The sequence below is a fragment of the Episyrphus balteatus genome, chromosome 1 (genome assembly GCF_945859705.1).
Source record: "Episyrphus balteatus chromosome 1, idEpiBalt1.1, whole genome shotgun sequence".
NCBI classification, from domain to species: Eukaryota; Metazoa; Arthropoda; class Insecta; order Diptera; family Syrphidae; genus Episyrphus; species Episyrphus balteatus.
Window position 1 is genome coordinate 78,703,260 of NC_079134.1, and position 16,015 is coordinate 78,719,274.

Genomic DNA, 16,015 nt, shown 5'->3' on the forward strand with positions numbered 1-16,015 from the left:
CTCTAATTTTTTCAGATTTTTATTTTGACACTTGATGGCGCCCCAAGAGGTCCTTGTCTACGTTAAACAACGTTTTCAAAAAGGTATAGATCATTTTTCTAGGACCAGGGGTTAAGTCAGGGCATGCATGGCTTTTTTGTATGTTTTATGTTTTATTTAAACAAGCATATGAGTAGCTTGAAAAATAAAATAAAATCCAACAAAGCCATGCATGCCCTGACTAAATAGATCACTCGGTTTTATTAAACGTTTTGGAAGTGAGTTCCGTGATCCCTTCGTAATTAAATGTCTATTTTTTTCGTTTGCCAGATCTGTATTAGAGTATGGCTGTGTTATATGGGCCCCTTATTACAATGTTCACACAAATAGAATTGAAAGTGTCCATACAAGAATATATCTTGCTAATTTGAAAATAATGAAGTTTCAGTGAATTAGAAATTTTTTAAAAATATAAAATGTTTTTATATTTTTTTTTAACTTTGACCTCGAATATCTTTAGAATGGTTAGATTAATGAAAAAAGTTAACAAGACCTTTTTTGTGGAGCAATCAATTTCCAACAAGAATATGTCTTGCGCGTTTGATCATTATAATTTTTCAATTTGTTACAAAATTAAGAACAAAAAACGAATTTTTAAAGATTTTCTCGATTTTTGGACCTCAAATATCTATTCAACGGTTAGATAAACGAAAAAAGTGTATAAGGCCTTTTTTGTAGAGCGTTCAATTTCCTACAAGAATATGAAAAGAAATTTGCTAAAAAGTCAATTAATAAAAAAATTATTTTTTTTTAGTAGAAGCTTGATGTAAAAACGGAAAATTGCAAAGCGGAGGACCTTCCCATTAATATAAAGAGCTCATATTTGGTGTGTATATTTTAGAGGGGTCTATCAATCGATTTTTCGGAGTACCAATTCAAAAAAAAAAAAATTTCGATTTTTTTGACCCACTCTAATGTATATGCAACATAATTCTCTGATGCACAAACAGCTCAAATGATGTCCACAACAACAACATGAAAACACATAGTCCAAGATCCCAGGGCCGCCAGACATTACTTATTTTCTCAAGAAAAAAATGTATGGAATTACGTAGTGCTAGGACATACTATTAGTGTATGGATACTGGCTATCTTGTGCCGACGGCCATTTTACCACTAACAGGTGCTAAAGGTACGAAAAATACGTAGTTACTTTTCTTATTTTCTCAAGGCTGATTTTTATATGATGGATTCTAAAATCTTCATGCAAAATTTGGTTCATCTACCATAACTTTTAAGGGTTTTTCGGCAGTAAGTTTGCAACTGTTATAATAATATGAGTTGACAGATGAAAAACAGGTATAACTTTTTCCAGAGACGTCAGATTGTCTTGATTTTAGATTTTTTGGAATCAGTATTAAAAAATACCTTGAAATCATGTATCATATGTGTATATAATACCATAGCCTATTTTTGCTAATTTTGAAAATCTCCATTTCGCGATTTGACCTTGAAATCGCGACAAGCGGACATGAGATTTTTCTAGACTTTTGAGATATGTTATAGAATGGCAAAAGGAAGATATTGAGCAAAAAAAATTTCTACTAACATTCATTCCGAGGTTAAACCCTTATTTGACTGGATTATTATAAAATCGGGCATTTCAACGAATTTGGAACTTACTTCGGAGTCAAATTAGAAATCGCTTTCCTCCATTTTCACATGATTCGGCATTAACTCTATGTTTATGGAACAAATCGAAAAAAATCAAGCGAACTTGGCTTTCAAGAATTATTCAATTTTATAGTTTAGATTTTTTGCGTAGTATTTTTGATACGTCAAATCCTAGTTTATCTTCTGATGTTCCAAAAGAGCTAGGTTGCATTTGAATGCACATTTGCATTTGAATGTTGCATATGTTCCTGTGAACAAATATATATTATGATTTTTCCTCGCAGTTTTGAGTTTAACTCAGATACATTTTTTGCTACATCTAGGTAGGTATCATGGATTAAAAACTCTGCAACCATTTTAGATAGCAAGACATGCTGGTTTAAGGGGGGAAAACCCTCTGGAATTTTTTTATTTTTGCATTATTAATTTTTTGCCTAAAAAAATCATTTATCAACCGAAGAAACTATTTTAGTGGTCTTAGCCTTAAATGAAGCCTCAAATATTGATATTGATTATAAATAATTAACTGGACCTGGGCATTGCACGGCACAAACGCGAGGCATCAACTTTAAACGGCTGTAGAGCGGCCATTTTGTTTTTTATTACTTCAAAAAAATTGTGTCAACACTTCACGATGTCAATAATATCATGTATTTTTCCAAACTTTAATTAATGCTTTCAGTTTTCCAAAAAAAAATTCTTGAAAAACCCTTCGTCCAGAGGGATTTCCCCCCTTAAAGACTTTTATCATTAAAAACTAAAAAATTCCCAAGCCCCTGAATCGTTGCTAGGTTAACTCAGAATATTCGCTTCCTAGTTCCCTTTAAGAAATCACATAACTTACCCTGATTTAACCCACGAGATCTTATAAAATTTGTTATTTTTTTGGTTTTGTCCCATATTTATTTGTTGATTAGGAAAAAAAGGAGGTGCATGTGTGTCGAAAGCTGTGAACATGAAATCTAACTTATAATCTAAAACTCAAAATTCATAAAAATGTGGACTGGGCCGCAAAGTTATTCGTTTTGGGCCGCATGCGGCCCGCGGGCCGCAAGTTTGACATGCCTGCTTTAAACCAAAATATGTACTATCCAACTGTAACTTTTGCAATAATTCTTTCGGGTTACCTAACCTAGATATTCTTACATCATAATTAAATTAGAGTAATATTTTTTGTGTGCCAAGAATTGGAAGTGATTTTTTGAAAACTTTTTTTTCATAATCGAGGTTGGGAATTTCATAGTTCGTATTTATAAACCAAAAGTTAAAGAAATACTTAGATTCCTTAACCTAAAACAAAAGAAGTCAAAACTCAAAAAGTACCTAAAAAGTACCTTTGGACAAACCTAAATCAGATGGCCGGTTTATGGGGGGGGGGCGGTGGCAGCATGAGCCGTCGCCCAGGGGCGCAAGAATTGAGCCCCGAACTTTTAAAAAACTTTTATAAATAACGAAGTCTTTCCATACGATGTTTTATTTTACTTTCACATTTTACTTTCTATTTTACTTTTTCAACGGCGGTCGTATTTGTCCTAAACTTTTTGAAGAATGAAGGCGCCCCCAATTTTGGGTTAATTTGTTTGGCTTCCGGAAGGACAATAGTGTCCAAAATCTCCGTTCATCTTTGAAGAACAAGGCACCCCAATTTCTTTTGAAAGACAAAAGAAATTATTATATTCCTCCAACCAATTTAATTTTTGAAAAGGCGCCCCTATATACATATACATATATATAGTATATGTACATATATGTATATCACTAAATCATAGTTGGTAATATGGAGATGAAGTGTGTTTCTTTATTTTTTCCGGAAATGAAAAAGTATAGACCGACGAGACAAAATAGCTTATGGAGAATATCCAGACTGTAATAATGAATAAAGAAACAGAAGGGAGACGGACAGAATCCTGAAATCCAAAATCCAGCAACCCCAAAATCCAGAAAACCCGAAAACCCGAAATCCCGAAAACCCAGAATCCCGAAAACCTAAATTCCCGAAAACCCAGAATCCTGAAAAACCAAAATCCCGAAAACCCAAAATCCAGAAAGGCCAAAATCCCGAAAATAAAACAGAAAAATTAAAAAACTCTTCAAAATTGTGTTTCACTGAAATTTTAACTGAATCAAAAAATTAAAAATAATTAAATAACAATTTAAACATACAATTATTATAAGTTAAATATTAAAACTCATAATTCTTTTGATTTTAGTTCAACGATTTTTCCAACTTAACTCAATCACAACAAAACACTGCTGAAAGCAGAATAAAATAAAAAGTGCGCGTGAGTTTTAACAATAAACAAAGTTTAAAACATTTTGAAATAAGTAAAAGTGCTTGCGTTAAAAAAAAAAAAAAAAAGTTAAAATAGGTAAGACATTAAATCAGTTAAGTTTGACTGAGCTGAAGGCGGAATTAACTAAACGAGGTCTTCCTACTGCTGGATCAAAAAATGACCTTATTATTCGCCTGCAGGATTATTTAACCCAGAAAAACGAAGATTTGGATACATTTCAATTCGAAGTTGAAATGGTAGAAGAACGAGTAAGTACTAGTTCCGATATGTCATCCATGATGGCTGTTCTCCTTGCAAAATTTGAAGAACAGAAAGATCAAATGGAACAGCAACGTAAAGAACAAAAGGATGAACAGAAGAATCTTCTCGAACAAATAGAGAAACAACGTACCGAGCAAAAGAGTGAACAACAGAGTGTTCTCGAAAAAATGGAAAAACAACGTACCGAGCAAAAGGGTGAACAACAGAATTTCTCGAAAAAATGGAGAAACAAGGCAATGAGCAAAAGAACCTTCTTGAAGAACAGAAAAATCTCTTAGAGGGAAAACTTGCTGATTTCGATAAAAAGTTCACTGCTCTTGACGAACGTGTCGAAGAAAAGCTGTTAGCGATGGACACAAAGTTCGAAGATAAATTCAAAGACATGGCTAAAGAGTTGGACAAGGTTCGAAAAAATAAGGCCCGAGAAAGTTCTGGTGAGTATTCAAAGAAGAAGGAAATGCATCCACCAACCTTTGATGGACAAAGTTCTTGATCGATCTACAAGAAACAGTTTGAGGCAGCTGCCACAACAAATGGCTCGGATGACGAAGACAAATGTATAGCGCTGACTCTTGCTCTTAGAGGTCCTGCTGCTGAGTTGTTACAAACTTTACCACCAGAAAAAAATGGTAACTTTAACGCTCTTGTCCAGGTCAGTGAAAAACGCTTTGGAGATGGCCATATCCACCTAGAACCACAATTCAAGTCTCACAGACTAAACGAGACAACAAAAGTCTGACAGTGGAGGCGACCATAAACAACAAACAACACGTGGCTACAATTGACACCGGTGCCACCGCCTCCATTGTACGAAGAGACTTGGTGAAGATGACATGGCTACATAACACCAACAGCTACCGTCTGAAGACCGCCACAGGAGAAGCATCAAGGGTGTACGGTGAAGTTCGTCTTACGATCCGTATGGCAGAACTAGAGTTTTCGCATGTGTTTTTGGTGGCAGATATATGTGACGAGTGCATCATTGGAATCGACTTCATGAAGGAGCATGGAATCATTTTGGATATCGGTAATCAAGTCCTGAAATACAGAAATGTGGAGATCCCGATGGTCTATGGCAACGAAAACTCAACAACAATTAGAACTTTGATGACAAAGAAGACATGTGCCTGCTTCCTTCTTCAGAAGTATTTGTGTGGACCAAGTTAAAGGGGAACTTTGGAAGCCATCGATACCTCATGGTTGAACCAGAAGTTGAGCAAAGTTCCGAAAACATCATCATCGGGAAGACTCTTGTGGCACCAAAGAACAACATGGTACCTGTACGGATACTTAACATCAAACCGTCCCCAATCAAGCTTAAGAAAGGAGAAGTTGTTGGGCAATGTGAATCTGTGGCCGCAATAACTAAGATCAACGAGGTGGATACACAGATGACTATGAACTCGGAGAAACTAAAGAAACAAATTCTCAAATCAGACAACTTGAGTCAACATCAGCTTAATGTTGCGGGAAGGCTTCTTCACGAATATGCTGATATCTTCTCTTCACCCAGCGGGCAGTACGGCCGAACACAACTCGTGCAGCATCGAATCGATACAGGAGATGCTAGGCCGATTTGCAACCAGCAAGACGTCTCCCCTTGGCCAAACAAGGTGAAGTTGAAGAAATGATATCGACAATGAAGAAAGATGGGCTGATCGAAAATTCCAAAAGCCCTTGGGCATCACCGGTAGTTCTCGTCAAAAAGAAAGATGGAAGCACTCGATTTTGTGTCGACTACCGCAGGCTGAATGATGTGACGAAGAAAGACAGCTACCCACTGCCAAGAATCAGCGATACTCTAGATGCAATGGAAGGAGCACAATGGTTTTCGACTTTGGACTTGAAGAGTGGCTACTGGCAGGTAGAAATCCATCCAGAAGATCGGGAAAAGACGGCTTTCTCCACAGGAAATGGTCTGTGGCAGTTTAATGTTATGCTGTTTGGGCTATGTAATGCCCCAGCTACTTTTGAGTGCTTGATGGAGTGCGTTTTGAATGGATTAACCTGGAAATCTTGCCTAGTCTATTTGGATGATGTCATCGTTTACGAAAAAACATTTGATGACCATTGTGAAAACCTAAAGGCTGTATTTCAGAGGCTACGAGAAGCACATCTTAAGTTGAATCCAAAGAAATGTGCACTTTTCAAGACCGAGGTTAAATATTTGGGGCATATCATCACATCCCAAGGAGTGAAGACTGATCCTGAAAAAGTTGACACTGTGAAGAACTGGCCAACCCCTCAGGACAAGCATCAACTTCGGAGTTTCCTCGGTCTAGCAACGTACTATCGACGATTTGTGAAGGATTTTGCGAGAATCGCCAAAAGCTTGCACCAAATTACGGAGAAGGGGAAACCCTATAAATGGTCAGGTGAGTGTGAGAAAAGCTTTCAGGAACTGAAGCTGCGGTTATGTGAAGCTCCTGTGCTCGCCTATCCGACTCCAAGCAAACAATTCATCATTGACGCAGATTCTAGTAATGTTGGAGTTGGTGCTGTTTTATCGCAAGTTCATGACGGAGAAGAAAAGGTTGTTGCCTATTTCAGCAAGGTACTCTCGAAACAAGAAAGAAACTATTGCGTGACCAGAAGGGAACTTCTAGCTCTAGTATTGGCAACAAAGCACTTCCATAAGTACATCTATGGACAGAAGTTCCTTCTTCGCACAGATCATGGTGCACTAAATTGGCTTTTGAACTTCAAAAATCCAGAGGGTCAAGTAGCAAGATGGATCGAGGTACTTCAGACGTATCAATGTCAGATTCAACATCGAAGAGGAAAGCTGCATTCAAATGCAGACGCATTATCTCGGCGCCCGTGCAAGCAAGACTGCAAGCATTGCACACGACTAGAAGAAAAGGAAGTTGTCGCTGTTAGAAGAACGAAAGCTGATCCCATTTGCGGCTGGAGTAATGAAGAACTCAGAATGGCCCAACAGGAAGATTCGGATATCGAACCCATCCTTGCATGGAAGGAACATCAAGAGAAACCAGAATGGGCCGACATCTCCGACCGAAGCCCCACTCTAAAAGCATATTGGGCACAATGGGACTCACTTCATGTACAAGAAGGGCTACTCAGGCGTAAGTGGGAATCCGCAGATGGTAAATCCTATGTTATGCAGCAAGTCGTACCTCAGTCAAAGGTAAATGATGTTCTACGAGAGATGCACGGTGGAACTTCTGGAGGCCATTCAGGCATCAACAAGACGCTGGAAAAGCTACGACAGCAATTCTACTGGTTACGTATGAAAGAAGACGTTGAAAAGTGGTGCCGAAAATGTGATACTTGTGCCGCTAGCAAAGGACTAGCTAGAAAAATCCAAAGCAAGATGAAGCAGTACAATGTGGGCGCACCTTTTGAGAGAATTGCAATAGACGTAGCAGGTCGAAACCAACAACGGAAATCGGTACATCCTTGTAGTGATGGACTACTTCAGCAAATGGCCTGAGGCATTTGCCATTCCAAACCAGGAAACCAAAACAGTTGTGGATAAGATTGTCTTTCATTGGGTGAGCAGGTTCGGAGTACCCATGGAACTTCATTCCGACCAAGGAAGGAACTTCGAATCTAAGATTTTTCAAGAGGTTTGCTCACTCCTTGGCATCAAGAAGACGCGAACAACACCGCTTCATCCACAATCTGATGGGATGGTTGATCGATTTAACACGACCTTAAGGAACACCTGTCAAAAGTAGTCAATGATAATCAACGAGACTGGGACCGACATATTCCATTATTCTTGATGGCTTATAGAAGTGCAACACATAGTTCTACTGGACATACACCACCGGAAGTCCTATTTGGCTCAACAATACGCCTGCCAAGTGAGATAAAATTTGGAAGTGTTCCAAACGAGCCACATGAAATGGATGAGTACGTAGATAACCTGAAAGGAACACTGGCTGACATTCACCAACGGACAAGGACAAATATAAAAGCGTCTAGTGACAGGATGAAAATAAGATATGACGCACGAGCGACAGCAACAGGGTTTCAAAAAGGAGAACTTGTGTGGTTTTACAATCCCCACCGACAAAAGGGACTATCACCGAAGCTACAACAAAACTGGGAAGGCCCTTACACAGTAATAACCAGAATTAACGACGTGGTTTACCGTATACAAAGAGGGGTAAGAAGCAAACTAAAGGTAGTTCATTGTGACCGTTTACATCGTTATAATGGTGAAAGAAGCAATGGAGTTGTTCGGGACGAACAATCCTAAGAGGGGGGCAATGTAACGATGAATTACTGAACTACTTTTAAGATAAAATCTTGAAAGTGAAAGAGTACAGTAAAAAGTGAAATAAAGTGTTGCGAATTGTTAGTAGTAAATAAAGTGATTTTAAAGTGTGTTTGTTTGAGCGAATAATAAAAGTAAATTGACTTGAAATAAAGTGTGTTCTTATTTGAACGGAAATATAAGTGGAAATTAAATAAGTTTTATTGTGAACCCGGAATAAAACGTTACAATATGTATTCACGAAATGGGTTATTTGTAAATTATTGTACTTTAAAGAACCTAAATGAAGATTTAAATAGTTTCAAATAGGTGCAACGTAAGCACTCTAAGACTTTCTGTATTTATTAGTCTTGTTGTCCACAATTTTCATTTATTTCAAACTCGCCGCGAGAACTACTCCCGAGCTCTATTCCAATTCTTGAAAAATTGACAGCTTTTCCATTTCTCATAAAAACTACGTTTGTGTGTGAGAATAAAAAAAGGTTTGTTCGTTTTTCCCCCCTCCAGGGCACTCTGAGTCATGTCAATTAACTGTCAAAAAAATCAGAGTTTCTCGGGTTTTCATTTTACATCGAACAACTCAGAGCTTTAGTTTGATCAGCTGATTTCAGTTTGGACATTTTTTACTTTATTTAGTTTCTTATTTCATGAATTTCGTGGAAAATTCTCCTAGTGAAAAAAAAAACAAAAAAAAATGTATTTGATTTTTCACCCATACAGATATTAAATTTCAGAATTGGATGGAAGCGATTCAAACCTTTTTATTGTATTTCAGAATGAGTGAATCATTGAGTGATTCCAATCGAAAACGACATTAATGTACCTAGTTGAAAAAGTTTTTGAAAAAATTTTGTTCAAACAAAACCAACTGTACCTACTCTTTAAATGTGTTTAAACAAAAAGTAAGAGATAAAGGTAAACTTGTCAATTGAATCTATATAACATAAATATTTAATTTTTTTTAAGTTAAGCTTATGTACTTTAATGAACTGCACATTGTTACATACATAAATGCTTTAACAAGTATGAGAGGTAAGACTTAATCTATTGCTTTTTTACGTGATTTTAAAAAATTGTTTTAAAATTAATTTTTTTTTTTTGAGAGGCGCCACTTGCAATCTTGGCCAGGGGCGCCGGTAGTGCCTAAACCGGCAAATGGATAAAGCAAACGAGATTCAGCTTTCACCTTAGTACTCAAAAAACAAAAATATTAAACAAAAAATTAAATAATTTTTAGTTGTATTTAGTTGGAAAATTGAGTATTTTTTTTTTTTAGGTCAAGATTTTACTCTACTAACCGAAGTTAAATCTCCGTATTCATCTTTACAATTATATTAGTTTATTTCTATTGATAGTTTCATCGAATAAAACTTTTTTTGTTAACTTGAAGCAAATTTACTTACATTATATGCACATGGAGACAAAGAAGGCACTTAGAACCAAGATGATACTCCTCTAAAATCCAATCCTCTTAAATTAATAAGATTTCTAATAAAAATAAGTAAAATTTGTTTAAACTTTACTAAAATGAAAGTGAACTTCATTTTAACAAGAATTTACTTTTAAAGAAAATTTAAGTGTTTAAGTGTGGTTAAGTTTTTCTAATAATTTTATGTGCATTTTTATTAAAATTAAAATATTAAACAAACTTTCAACTTTTTTTGGCATACATTTTGCACCGTAGATGACTGTTTTAAGACGACTGTCTTTTTGGCAACAAAGCATGCCAAAATCCGATTGATTTAATGCAAATTCTAATTGTTTTTAGCATGTCTTTTTTCTGTGTACCTAATTCAACAAAAGCAGGAATTGTTGTTTTCTATAAATGCAACAACTTGATTTGTGGTATTTCTTTCTGTTATTTAAAATAGAATTTGAGTGTTTTGTGCAAAACTTAAATAAAATTAAATTAAATCAAAGCCTTTTTCACGATGAAGCTAGTTTTTTTTTCATATAAAATCCATTTATTACATGTAAGCTCTTTATAACTATAAGGTTCTATGTTGAACATAGAACTTTTTTCAAATTTTCTTACAAACTTTTTCATAAAAAGGTTCTATGTCATTTTTAAAAAATGCTCATAGAATCCTTTTTTCTGGTGAAATTAATGTTTTTTTCGTGATTTTATGATTTTTTTAGGGTCCTTTATAAGATTGCATCAATACTTTACTGCTATGTAACTATTTTATCCGAAAACCAGCCTTAAAAAATTTTGAGATCGATTTTCTCAAAACTAAGGTGAGTTGACATACAACCCTATAATTCTCAGCCAGCGAATTGTCAACGATGTCTCCCCTCTGTGCCACGTAGTTATTTGTTGCATGTGTTTCTGTTGGACTATTTTGCAAAAACTATTACTGAAATATTAAAATAAGGTATGAACAAAATTTAAAAAATTAAAATGTGGCTAGACCATATTTTAGATTAAATGTCAATCTTTCATTAGCAAATTAGTTTTTTGCAATAAGTGTTCTGTGGACCTCACAAACTGCGCAGAAATTTTCCAAATTTCTGCCTTTTCTCAAAATTTTGTCTGTAGTCCTAGGGGTTGATTTTAGCTATAATCTTGATTTTTCCGACCATATCAACATCATCGTGAATAAGGCCTCCTCTATGCTAGGTTTTGTAAAGCGATGGTCAAAAGAATTTCAAGATCCTTATGTGACTCTTTCCCTCTACAATTGTTTAGTACGCCCCCACCTTGAGTAAACATCGCAAGTCTTAATTTTTTTTTTTTGAGAGGCGCCACTTGCAATCTTGGCCAGGGGCGCCGGTAGTGCCTAAACCGGCAAATGGATAAAGCAAACGAGATTCAGCTTTCACCTTAGTACTCAAAAAACAAAAATATTAAACAAAAAATTAAATAATTTTTAGTTGTATTTAGTTGGAAAATTGAGTATTTTTTTTTTAGGTCAAGATTTTACTCTACTAACCGAAGTTAAATCTCCGTATTCATCTTTACAATTATATTAGTTTATTTCTATTGATAGTTTCATCGAATAAAACTTTTTTTGTTAACTTGAAGCAAATTTACTTACGTTATATGCACATGGAGACAAAGAAGGCACTTAGAACCAAGATGATACTCCTCTAAAATCCAATCCTCTTAAATTAATAAGATTTCTAATAAAAATAAGTAAAATTTGTTTAAACTTTACTAAAATGAAAGTGAACTTCATTTTAACAAGAATTTACTTTTAAAGAAAATTTAAGTGTTTAAGTGTGGTTAAGTTTTTCTAATAATTTTATGTGCATTTTTATTAAAATTAAAATATTAAACAAACTTTCAACTTTTTTTGGCATACATTTTGCACCGTAGATGACTGTTTTAAGACGACTGTCTTTTTGGCAACAAAGCATGCCAAAATCCGATTGATTTAATGCAAATTCTAATTGTTTTTAGCATGTCTTTTTTCTGTGTACCTAATTCAACAAAAGCAGGAATTGTTGTTTTCTATAAATGCAACAACTTGATTTGTGGTATTTCTTTCTGTTATTTAAAATAGAATTTGAGTGTTTTGTGCAAAACTTAAATAAAATTAAATTAAATCAAAGCCTTTTTCACGATGAAGCTAGTTTTTTTTCATATAAAATCCATTTATTACATGTAAGCTCTTTATAACTATAAGGTTCTATGTTGAACATAGAACTTTTTTCAAATTTTCTTACAAACTTTTTCATAAAAAGGTTCTATGTCATTTTTAAAAAATGCTCATAGAATCCTTTTTTCTGGTGAAATTAATGTTTTTTTCGTGATTTTATGATTTTTTTAGGGTCCTTTATAAGATTGCATCAATACTTTACTGCTATGTAACTATTTTATCCGAAAACCAGCCTTAAAAAATTTTGAGATCGATTTTCTCAAAACTAAGGTGAGTTGACATACAACCCTATAATTCTCAGCCAGCGAATTGTCAACGATGTCTCCCCTCTGTGCCACGTAGTTATTTGTTGCATGTGTTTCTGTTGGACTATTTTGCAAAAACTATTACTGAAATATTAAAATAAGGTATGAACAAAATTTAAAAAATTAAAATGTGGCTAGACCATATTTTAGATTAAATGTCAATCTTTCATTAGCAAATTAGTTTTTTGCAATAAGTGTTCTGTGGACCTCACAAACTGCGCAGAAATTTTCCAAATTTCTGCCTTTTCTCAAAATTTTGTCTGTAGTCCTAGGGGTTGATTTTAGCTATAATCTTGATTTTTCCGACCATATCAACATCATCGTGAATAAGGCCTCCTCTATGCTAGGTTTTGTAAAGCGATGGTCAAAAGAATTTCAAGATCCTTATGTGACTCTTTCCCTCTACAATTGTTTAGTACGCCCCCACCTTGAGTAAACATCGCAAGTCTGGACTCCTTTTTACGAGACCCATAATGTAAGACTGGTATCAGTACAACGTTATTTCATTCATTTTGCCTTAAAAGGGCTGACATGGTCTGATCCTTATAATCTTCCTCCTTATAAACATCGGATTAATCTCCTTCAGATTCAAACTTTGGCTCAAAGGAGGGTTAACAATGACATAATCTTCATTCACCAGTTAATCACAGGCGTAATTGATGCACCAAATTTACTTAATTCTGTTGGTTTTAACTATCGAGAGGGTGCTTTTAGCCTCCGATGCTTGGATTTAATGAATATTTCACCACACCGAACAAATTATGGCTTGCATGAACCTTTAACACGCATGTGCAAACTTTTAAATCTAAATTCAAAACTTTTTGATTTAAACTTTAATAAAAATAGATTAAAAACTGTCTTAAAAACCAGTGTACCACGCTCATAAATGTTTGTGTTTATTTGTATGTCTTTTTTTGTTGCTTAAGTAATTACTTTGTTTGTAATTCTTTAATGTATGTTTCATTTAATATTGAACTCAATGTTTTTTTCTTAGTGTACCTTTTTTGTAGTTATTATTTGCTTCCTACTTACTACTAACACTGCACTAAGTGATGAGCCGGATAACTCAGTTTTGTGTTGGCAAATGGTCGCAAGACAGTGCTTGCCATAAGCGGTCTTTGGCTATGATAGTGTAAAAAAAAAACCTCTCAAGGAATGCGTTCACTGATGCACCACAGCGCTCACCAGTAAACTTCACGTCCCTCTTAGCAATGTTTTGAAAGATCTTCATATATCATCATCTAATTCCCCTAATGTCATAACTAATTTATTTTTCAGATTCTGCTTGCTCTTATCTTGTTTCTACCTAGAGACTCGACTTCGGTTGGTTTTTCTCTTCCACCCTACAAGCTGCAATGAGAGGAAAAACTCCACAGTGCTTATTTGTGGTAGTTTTCCCGTGCATTTTAAATGGCACTAACACATTCAACTGTGGAGTTTTGCTCAAAACAACTAAAAACAATTTAAGTGCCCATTAGACGAATTAATTCATAAAAAAAGAGGTTGCCTGTAAAGCCGATTTACGGACGATGATTTTACGTGATAACGTCGTAAGAAAACAGGTTGTGTGCTTTTAAAATGAGTCAATTGAAGCGTTTATTTATTTCAAACAATCATAATTTACAAGAAAAAGCTAAACAAAATTACCTTTTTTCTTTTCTCATTATATTAATTTTTTTATTTTAAAAGCTTACAAAAAAAATTATACCATTAAAAAGCCAAATATTACTTCTAAATAATAAAACCGTTTTTAAATTTTTACAATGCCCAAAAAGTATTAAAATAATTTATTAAAAACAATCATTTCTTATGAAAAAAGTGAAAAAATCATTTCCATCACCCAAAAATTCATTTTTTTGATATGACAACCTATAAAAAATTTTATATCACCTGAAATAGCCCAGTAATTTTAGGCATTTTTTACCCCAATCTGCGGAAAAATTCCTACTGGGCTCGATTTTGGTATAGACCTTCGTTACGGCGTTGTTATGAAGATGTGAAAAATCGACATTGATATCGCGTCCGCGTTAGAAGTTATAGAGGTCATAAGGTCACGAAAATCAGTTTTTCGCATATATCTCGCGACCTGCTGCTCGGAGGTCAATAGAGGTCTGTAGAAAAACTGTTTATCATAAAATTATCTACAAATATTGCCTTATGCATTTTTCTGTAAAACTAACCGTTTTCGCAATAGAGCGATTTTCGCAAGCATAAGCTTACATGTCCTATAAGTTTGAGATTTTTTGAACGCTCCAAAAAAAAAGCTAAAAATCAAAAACTATCCAAAAATACCCCTAACAAACAAGGTATTTTTCAAAAATTCATATTTCGAAACGCAGAGTGTTGGAAAAGAATCCGTATCAGACGCTTAATTTTTTTCCCCTCATCTTTCACCTGGCTTTTTTAGGATAGTCAAAAAAAATTTCCTTTACCCATTTTGTCATAGCCCCAACAAGTATACAACGTTCAAACAAAACGTTATAGCTTAGTTTCAACATTTTTTACAATTTTTTTTTAAATGCAGTTATTTTTAAATTAATCTCATCTATCTATAGCAAAAAAAAAAATCAATTCTCTACGACCCCCGTTTACCCTATTAAATGACAGAATTTTTAAAAATCCTTCATTTGGATTAAGCTTTAGGTTATTATATTTCAAATAAGCTATAGAAGATTTTTGTATCTCTAATAGTTTATTTTTAATTGAAATTCTTTGCCGCACTGCGAAAGTGCGAGAGTGTAACGTTAGAAAATGGCGTCACTCTTTTGTGGTGGCTGCCATGGTTCATCGATTTATAAGACGTTATCACGTCAAAAAATAATAAAATAAATTCAAAACACGAACCTTTATTTTTATTTCTGTACATATTTATTGAAAGGTGGGTGTCTGGAGTGAGCCATTTGTTCTCAGATAGCTCAATCAAGTTCATACACAAATCAAAATCATGATTAAATTCAAAACGCAAACCTAATTTTGAGGGCACCTATTGTCGAAAGGAAGGTATTAAACGCATTATACCTTTCACACGTATTCACAGATAGGAAAACAAGAGAAAAATAAGAGAGATGTATACCAATTATCTGAAATTAAATTTGCGGGTGTTTTAGGGGTACGAGTTGGTTCTCTAGGTATTTCTTCCTCTATGCCTTCGGGTATCGATCTATTTAATCTCCAAAGTCCCCACTCCACCATCGTGAGAATTTACTCTGACTTTGAAGTAACTGACTTCGAAAGATTTTGTAATAATTTCCCTATTTCCAATAATTTCTTTTCAACTGCTGCTTCATCCTCTTCAAAAGTGAATGGATAAGCAGCAGGCACAAATGAATTCCTACGTTAAAGTTTTAAAGCTGCCCTTAGCGCCTTGCGCATATCTTCGACGGATCCTAATGTTAAATCCCTACATTGTATCTCATACGTAATCCCCAAACCAACAGTAAAAAAAAGTAATAAAAAAAATCACAGTAAAAAAAGTATCTACAAAAAAATGAAATAGTTTAAACTTTCCACAAATATATATAATCTAAGGTTCGAGGGAGCCAACACTACTCACTCCGATTCATAGAGGAAGGAATACCTAGAGACGCGACTTCGGTTGATTTTTCTCTTCCACCCTACAAGCTGCAATGAGAGGAAAAACTCCACAGTGCTTAT

At 34.7% G+C, this 16,015-nt stretch overlaps 1 protein-coding gene across 5 annotated transcripts in view; it reads left to right on the top strand.

Moving 5' to 3' along the window:
• The window catches only part of LOC129905220 (receptor-type tyrosine-protein phosphatase mu), a 1,191,339-nt gene that overhangs the window by 1,052,333 nt on the left and 122,991 nt on the right, over positions 1-16,015 (top strand). The window contains exon 19 of one of the 5 annotated variants that reach the window (XM_055980652.1): positions 9,230-9,445. The exons of the other annotated variants lie outside the window; for them this stretch is intronic. Within the exon in view, the coding sequence (XP_055836627.1) occupies positions 9,230-9,238 (9 nt within the window). The 3' untranslated portion in view covers positions 9,239-9,445. Of the gene's footprint in view, positions 1-9,229; positions 9,446-16,015 lie in introns of those variants that run through there. 5 annotated transcript variants of the gene reach the window in all.